Below are 8,795 nucleotides of genomic sequence, written 5' to 3'. Positions count from 1 at the left end.
TAAAGAATATTGTGTCCCTTTGTATTTGCTAATTCTCCTTCAAACTTCCTTCCTCATAAATAATTTGTTCTTTAAAAATTATTCAATTATGAGTAAAAAACTTTAATAATTATGAAGACTCACCAACAAAACATGATTAACGTGCCATTAAAATAAATTAATTATACAATAGAAAAATGTGATATAAATTATATTTTTATAATTGAATTTAATATGTTTTCAAGAAAAAAAATTATATATAGAAATGTCATGACCTTATATTATTGCAGGTACATAAATTTTCCCAGCCATTTCAGGAAGAAAAAAAAATTTGTGCATAATTGTATTATACTCTATTCCATAGAACATTCTTAGTAAACATTAACAGTCGTCATCGATTGATCCAATAGAATCCGCAACACAAATTGCACACAAGAATTGAACTGTAATTAGTTACGTCATCCAGGTTTAAACTAAAGCCCTCATCAAGATAAAGCATGTTTCACAACCACAGAAGATATATTAAGCATGAAAATGGTTCAATAAGTTCATCTTGTTGCACAAAGCCCAAGTTAAAAGTATTAACAATGAGAACAATACAAAGCACAGTAAAGTGAAATCCACAAATGCAAATAACAGTAACAAGTACAAACTTAAAAGTGCGGGATGATCCACACATGGCTCGACCAAGAAAAGGAGATAACAGCCTTATTCTCCGCTATTTCTGATTAAGAACAATATAATTTTCTTGCCCTTCTTGATGACATGCAGGACCAACTTACGCTCTATTTATCATTAACCACAAACCATATACCGCACCACAACCAAAGCTTAGGAAAAAGTGCTGTTGATGATTTCAATTCTGGAAAAGGAAAGAGTAACATAGCCAAGGATGAACTGCCGATTATCCATTTGTGTGCACCAATAAGAATGCATTCTGTGTTGGCACCGCCACCATGGATAACACAAGCCTGCTGTCAGGTTCCAACATGCATGAAATCTTCAGCTTCCTGCATGGTAGGACCCATGTGAAAAGAGAAGCCAGAGACTCGGAACTCTGGCTGCTGGAACATGTCATCGCCACTGAAGATGCTTGTCACATCAGAACCAGATTGGGTGGGAGTCCCCCAACTACCACTCTCTGAGTGCTGAACCATCGAACTACATAAGTTGCCACCTCCCTGTCGTTTAAAGATATTTCTATCGTACTTTGGAGATGAAGGCTTGGATTGCTGCATATTCTTTGTGTTCAAAAAGCGCCCTCCAGAACCCCTAGCTCTCTTCATTGCGTGACGATGTCGAGACTCGTGAAGATAGGGCTGAGTCATACAAGACATGGCGTAAGACCACAATTTCATTGTTAGCAAGTGCAAGAGTTATGTATTGGACGGACGTACCTTTCTGTCTTTGACAAGCTTATTCTGAGCCTCTAGCTTGGCACGGACCTGTCGCCTTTTGAGGATAGCACTGTATTGTTTCGCATTCACGTAAATGGGCAAACTCTCTGTGCATTCAAGAGGAAGTGCAACTCTTGTAGAGGTGATACCCACCATTTGAGGATAAATCTAGATAAAGCCAAGATCGAAAAGAGTTTCATATTAACAGCAAAACATTCAGTACCAAGTGAATAATATTCTAGGTTTTCATTTAAGTTGAAGATCGAGAAGCTCAGCAGAGCATTATATGAGAAGAAGAGCTCTTCATTTGCAATAAAGACGCTAGATGAATTGCTAATCTCTGCTATTTAATAACTCGAACAAACAACTGCTAGTTGCTAGGAAGAGAGGGCCTAAGTTAGTCGCGTGTTGCATTCCATAGGTCTTGCAAATCACAAAGTTCACATGGTAAAAGAAAGAGAGCTGTTTTGGTGCATCATTTGTTTCTCCACAGATCAGATTTGTTTTGGTTTCTTGTGTTTAATAAAAGAAACTCTATCTGTTTTGGTGCATCATTTGTTTCAATTTAAGTGTTTACTTTTCCTTTTTAGCCAGTTTAAAAAAAAGAATGCCCTCTTTCTAAGTTTAGTATGTTTTTATTCCAAATTTTCGCTCTACCCTTGATGACACTCCTTTATGGGAATATGTCGTACACACCTTTAGTTTAAAACCGCAAGATTCAAAAGTCTTCTTTATACATTCTTAAACTTCCTGCCAATCAAACTAAGACCCATAAAATGAAATGGAAGGAGTATGATAGTAGAGAAAATATCACTTTACCAACTTACCAAGTAAAGCAACCTAATTAGGATTTTGAGATGTCAAGCCTGTATGGAGATTGTCCAGTAAGGCAATATTGTAAATTCAATATTTCATGCAGTATAATTTACTTTTAGTTTGTTAGTGCTGACAAATCTCACAGTATCAGGAACTCTAGGTTTAGTGAGAAAACAGAGACAAAATTAGTAAAGGATGAGTGTCCAAAGATACTTGATAAGTTGATAAACTTCAAAAACTGGAACTCAATCACCAAATGGCTCTCACCTCTAGCTCTACCTCGATTCATTTCAGGTTATTTTAAAAGCAAGAGCAGTGCATCAAAGATGACCAGCTTTAGCTTCACTATTCCTCTTAAGAACATATACCATATACAAAATCAATAGCATTAAGTTTAATAGTTACTCGTTGACAAACAACAGAATTTATGAGAAGCACCAAATGCCACTCAGATCCAAGAAAAAAAGATGAATGCATAAAATGAGACATTTTGACATGGAAAATAAAACAATTATACCAACATGAAAAGGTGAGAATACGAGCCACTTGGGTCGCAGTGACATTTAGCAACATCAGGCAGAAATAAACTAGTCCAAATTTGACTCTTCCACTCCAGTAACCTTATATTTTGGATTTTGAGTCATAAAAGAAATACTATAAAAGATACAGACAGCATTCTAACAAATATTTGTAGGTAAAAAGCATGTCGTCAAGGTTACTTACGATGGCATTTGATCCATAAGTAGTAACGAGCCTTCCAAAGTAAGTGTCAGCCCAAGGGTAGGATAGGCAAGCCTAGAAGAAAAAGTGACTGATTAATTTTACAAGTTATTTTGCTTTCATAAATCTTTTCGTCTGAATTGCTGAATGCAGATTTAAAGTGCACTCCACAAAATGCATCTCTTTTTTTCCCTCTTTTGCTTTCAGGAACAAAAATAGTTCCAATGTTGTGCCACCTATATTCACCAATAACTCATGCTAAACATTACGATATGTTCAAGAAAGGCAGAGCCAGATAGTAATTTACTGAGTTGTAGTGAGTTGGAACAGTGAAAAATGCTAAACTTAGAAAATGGAGCAATTTCATCAAAACCAGGTTTTTTTTTTTTTATCAATGACTTTCCTCTGGTAACCAGAAGCAAGAACAGGAAACAGAAACAAAGGAAAGAAATTAGAGGGAGAGAAATGTTTTAGACTTAAGAGTTTAAGAGTAACTTAACTCCCCAGCCACACACACCCCACCCACCCCCCCCCCCCCCAAAAAAAAAAAAAAAAAAAAAAAAAAAAACCAAAGTCACGACAGAGGTAGTGGAAGATAAATTGTGAAAGGGAAAAAAAGAAGGATAAATATCGGTGGATGACACCAACTATTTGCACCAGTAAGTCTGTGGCAGTAGCAAGCAAACAATGAAAATGCAGGTAATAAGTAGAAGATTAAGATGAAAATAGGTAAAAATTACAGACCGTTGGATGATTATGATGCACTTGCGGCTGAGGAAGAGTGTTGGTTTCCCTTTCGCCTGATAAGGATGCTTTTTTTCCACTCTCTGCTTGCACCTCATATATTCCACCCCAACCTATGTGGAGGCATATCATGTAATTGATGTCAGCGTACATATAAAATATATGTGTCAAAGATATAAAAAGCTAAATTTCCTGCTACAGCCTATTTGCGGTCATATTGACAAGAACATCATTCGAGTTACTTATATTCTGATATTTCCACCACAAGGAGATGAGGTCTCAATGTGTTACCCTTTTGAGCACCCTGTCCGAGATAATTGAAGTTTAACAAAAGATTACATTCCAGTTCATACATTTTGTACCTGGATGAGCTGCAACATTTTGCAGAACAGTATTGCTTTTTGCCATTGCGGTCTCCGCATGATTAGATTGACCAGTTGACAGAGTAGAAGTTGAATCCTGATCTTGGAACTGGGATTCTGATTTCTTGATATCGAAGTGATGTTCCAATGCAGAATCCACTCCAGTCAGCACACTCTTAGAGGGAGCATGTTCTGGTTGGTCACTGGAGTTCCACATAGATGAGCAACTCATGAACAGAGGAGCAAAAGATTGACCATCTTTTCCAGGGCAACCTTTCTTCGAGAAACTTAGCATCTTCTTCAAAACTGGTGCTCTAGAAGCTTTGCACCAAATATACGGAATACCTCTATGGTACTGTAATACACTTTAGCTCTCTAGACTGGAGTTACCTGATTAAATGGGAGCAAAACACACATATTAACAAGGAAGAAGAAGGCTGACTGACATAAATTTCGGGTAATAGACATCACAAATTACACAAGGACAGCCTACCAATAGGAAACTGAACTGATGACTCATAGACTACTTATTAATGATTAGTGCTCCTGCCAAAATTGAAGAACAGCAACAGATAATAATGTCCAGATATTCTCCTTATCAACAAAATGAGCACCAGAGTCAGCCAAGGTGAAATAATTGTTCCCCTCAACCAACAGTTTCACCACAAGCCAATAAGAAGTAACAAGCAAATTAGTGGGTCTGGTCACCCAGTAATCAGTATGTTAACTCTGCTCTTCATATAGTAAGGGCACATGTTTATTATCACCTCAAATTACAGGAGAAGTAGGTCCAAGAAGAATAGTAAAGACTGACGAGCAGATAGAACTCTGACACATAATGTCAGAATATCAATCTCTTTTTTTTTTTTTTTTTTATGACAAGGGAACCCGCAGCAGCTACCCTTCGGGTGCGCGCGGGGTAAACCCCGCTCGTGTGCAATAGCTCGCAAACCACATAGGAGAGATAACCCGCACTAGGCAAGTCCCGTGCGATGAGCTCAACCCAGAAGGCAAATCCCCTGCTGTTGTAGGCAGGGGGTTTCGAACCTGAGACCTCCATTACGGAAGCCCCGTGCTCAACCAACTGAGCCACCCTTGCGGGTTCTTTTCAGCTGTTTATAAAAAAGAGATAACACAGAATCTCTCCAAACAGAAGCAACAGAGAACAAAAAGTATTAGACCCTATAGAAGTGAAATATCTTGTTTTTCCTTCATTAACCAGACTTGTTCAATAGTTAAAACAATGTTACAATGTACAAAGAACTTACGCTTAAACCTCAGATTCAGATAACTAGAAAAGTTGAGAATGAAAAGAAGCTTCTTTATACTGTCTTCCAGACTACTTTCTTTAGGCTTCATCGGAAAATTGCTTCAGTTAATCAAATGACCAGACTTTTATTCCCTGGATTTTTCATATTCCATAATTTCCATTAAACCCAACATACATGAGAAATAGCTGAATATGCTCAACCACTCAATTTTTTTTATTTTTGCATTTGAAATTTATATAAGCAAAGTTTTACACAAGATTCAGGGAAAAACTGCCAAAATCGCAACTTCCTAAAGTTAAATGCAGCAGCAAGTAAATAACATTTAACTTATCATCATAGTAAGTATGAGAAAAAGCAGAGGCGTCGTATGCACAAAACAGTAGCTTTTTTATAAGGTACATAATTTATTGATGTTGCAGATTTAAGTTCTGGTATACAAGTGGTAAGTTGAGAGCCTACACCATGATACAAATACCAAATACTCATCTATACTAATAGGAACCTAATGGTTGTACCAAAAATTGACTTTGACTAGAAACAAAAAATTGCCCTTATCTGCATAAAATTGTTTTTTACCCCCTTAAAGGCTCCCCTATTTCTTTCCCTACAAAGTACCCACCTAAGAGCAAAGGATATATATCCCATACCCTATATCTTCTTTCCCTTACTAGAAATCAAGCCCGTTTGCACAAACAGTAGAACTTTACTATGTTTTGAGCAGCCAACTTTATCAGGAAATTTGGAAAAATTACAGGATCCAACCAAGGTATCATCATTTTCCTTCCCTCTTTTATCTTATTTTGGTTAGCAATCTTTGACCTGCTTTTTGGCCTCAAAGCTAATAACATCCTAACAATACCAACCAAAAATCTGATGTATGAAACAGAAAGTTCCATGAAAACATCAAAGAAATATGCTTTACTCCTGTTTTACAAACCCCACATTTGCAAACTCCTAAATTCATTCAAGAAAGTTGTAACAAAAAAGGAAAGAAGATAAAAAATGAGATAAGCTAGTGAAAGGGATGAGACCTTTTACTTGAGAAAGATGGATCCATTTGCAGGCATACTGATACAAACATCTGCTTAGCTTTTGGCTCTTGGTTTGATGCTATCTTGTGCTGCTTTTTTTTTTTTTTTTTTTTTTGCTCCCACCTGAAGACTACTTCTGTACTTCTATATACTAGTACTATTGCCTTTGCTTTTCCCAATTCTCATATAAAAAAGACTTAAAAAGAAAAAAGGAAAAAACAAAACTATCTCTTCAGTCATCACATGTACAATACAAACAGTGAAGACAACACTACCACCAAGTCCTACTTCCCTCTCTCTTCCCTCACCCCATCCACCATCTTTTGTTTTCTTCTGAGCATGTTCTTGATTTTTGATAATGACTAGATCACCCACCTAACCTAATTATTAGTATTTATGACTTTGCAGTTAATGATGGAACTAACTTTGGTCGAGGAGCTTTTGCTTGTTCATTTAACAGTTACACATAGACAAATTAGAAATACTATTTTAGATTTTAAATGCACCTCTTGGACACCTCAAGGGGATAATTGAATGAAAGCACTTTGAGTGTTTATCAAAAGCATAAATAAGTCAAAATATACTTATAAGCGAATTTAATTTGCTTATTTATAAGTTTAGCCAAACAGCCTCTTTGTTTTAATTACAATAGTTGGTTATGTTCTATATTTGAAATAAAATTATCTTGTAGACTAATAAATTGTCAAATGTGTTGATTGAGGTGTGTTACACCAACAGTAACAACAACAACAACGTATTCAGTGTAATTCACACGTTAAATCTAAAAGGAATAAGATATACGCAGATCTTATCCTTACAATTAAGGTATGGTGCAAACTAGTAATCAACACACCATGTCATAATGAAGTTTACCTCTTCAATTTTATATGTTACACGACAAACAAGTATGGCTTAGTGGTAAAGTAGACATTTAATGGGGAATATGAAAAACTATGATTTTTGGGAAAAAGAAACTTATATACTACTACCTTACTTTTGTGCTTAATTTAATATCGTAAACTGTTCAAGAGAGGGAAAGAACAGATTCCTTTAATTTGATAAAATTTCAGTATGAAAGAAGATAGACTTTTGGAAGATACATACCTACCCCATTGAACCACATTGAAAATGAAAGAAGACTTTATTATAGTTGCCTTCATGACAGGGAAAGAGGGTGCCCCATTTCAAGGCAATAGTCTTCTATGATCATTTATATTATAATTTTGAATAGAAGAAAATAATCTTTTCAAATTTTTTGTATGTTATTTTTAAATTTCTCAAAAGAATTGAGGTGCTCCAAACAAAATAAATTATTTAATTCTACAAGTAGTTAACATCTTATGGTCTCCCATGCCTCAATCCTCAACTATTGGCGACCCACTAAAATTATAACAATTCTTTTTGCAAACTCAAGCATCTACTTCAAAAATGTAATTGTTTTCTTCTTGTAGATGGTGTTCCTTTACAAGAAAACCATATAAATTATAAATTCAAAAAGAAAGCATAAATATCAATGAAGTTGCTTTCACACTAGACTAAGTCAGCTCGCAGGGAAAAAGATAAAATATACTGTATTTATTTTATCTAGAACTAGAATAATGACATCTCCACATATGACATCATATAATTGGGTTGCAGCCAGCAAAAATTCTTAAAAAAATAATGAGAACGGAAAAAAAATTAATAGTAGCACGAGATGAATAATTTGATAATTTAAATCGCTATTATTAACAACAATCTATAGGAACAACTAATTAGAAGTCAGAAATCGAACTGCAATGATGATAAATTAGAATTCTCGTGCACTATGACCAATATTTTGCTAAATGTATCTTCCTATTCTTTGTTAACCAAGTATATGAACGAAGAAGGAAAAAAAACTAGAATCCATCATGTGTGTTGTTTTTGTTAGCGGAAACGTAAAAGAAAGAACACGAGATTTAACGTGGTTCGGATCAAAATGATCCTACGTCCACCAGAGAACAATTGTCTTTATATTATTAACAAAGGAAGGGGAGATTTCCCAATTACACCTAAAAGAATTGCTCTCTCAACTCTCTACTCCCTACAAAGGATTGTATTATTTTTGGGATGATGAACAAAGGAGAATTGCCTCTTCTTTTATAGGCAAACAATGACTAGGGCTCCGAATGTGCTACATGGACATTTCAATTCTCCTCCACATCTTAGCATCCTTTGGCTCCAAGCAATGCATCCTTTGGCTCCAAGTAATTGAGCATCCTTTGGCTCCAGTAATAGAAAATCATCCAACTAAAATTGGCACATGAGTTGTTCTATCACATAACAAAAACCAACTCTTTCAATCTCCACCTTGGTTTGCATCACGAGCAAGCGTATGAACAACTCCGGCCAAAAACTTCTAAGCTTACTGGGCAACCCCATTATAAGAAACAAGAAGAATCAAACCATTGCTGAACATACCACCTCCACCTAACAATTGTTCTTGCGGAGTTG

General features: G+C 35.7%; 1 protein-coding gene across 1 annotated transcript; it reads right to left on the bottom strand.

Annotated features, from left to right (window-relative positions):
* Positions 1-479: 479 nt before the first annotated feature.
* On the bottom strand, positions 480-6,667 carry LOC132029580 (nuclear transcription factor Y subunit A-8-like). The gene is made up of 6 exons (XM_059418849.1): positions 6,321-6,667; positions 4,019-4,408; positions 3,657-3,769; positions 2,916-2,987; positions 1,377-1,544; positions 480-1,298 (listed from the first exon to the last, which is right to left on the bottom strand). Exons 2-6 carry the CDS (start codon positions 4,311-4,313, stop codon positions 957-959), a joined length of 990 nt encoding a protein of 329 aa, XP_059274832.1. The 5' UTR covers positions 4,314-4,408; positions 6,321-6,667; the 3' UTR covers positions 480-956.
* Between the last annotated feature and the right edge of the window lie 2,128 nt (positions 6,668-8,795).

Source organism: Lycium ferocissimum, chromosome 9 (genome assembly GCF_029784015.1).
Source record: "Lycium ferocissimum isolate CSIRO_LF1 chromosome 9, AGI_CSIRO_Lferr_CH_V1, whole genome shotgun sequence".
NCBI classification, from domain to species: domain Eukaryota; kingdom Viridiplantae; phylum Streptophyta; class Magnoliopsida; order Solanales; family Solanaceae; genus Lycium; species Lycium ferocissimum.
This window is presented reverse-complemented; position numbering and strand designations above follow the sequence as displayed.

Excerpts from the sequence above, each read along its gene's own strand:
- LOC132029580 (XM_059418849.1), bottom strand. The coding sequence starts at position 4,313 with ATGCTAAGTTTCTCGAAGAAAGGTTGCCCTGGAAAAGATGGTCAATCT. Across the intron at positions 2,988-3,656 it reads TGCATCATAATCATCCAACG|GCTTGCCTATCCTACCCTTG; the intron begins GTCTGTAATTTT and ends TTTTTCTTCTAG. Across the intron at positions 1,545-2,915 it reads CTTATGGATCAAATGCCATC|ATTTATCCTCAAATGGTGGG; the intron begins GTAAGTAACCTT and ends GGCTTTATCTAG.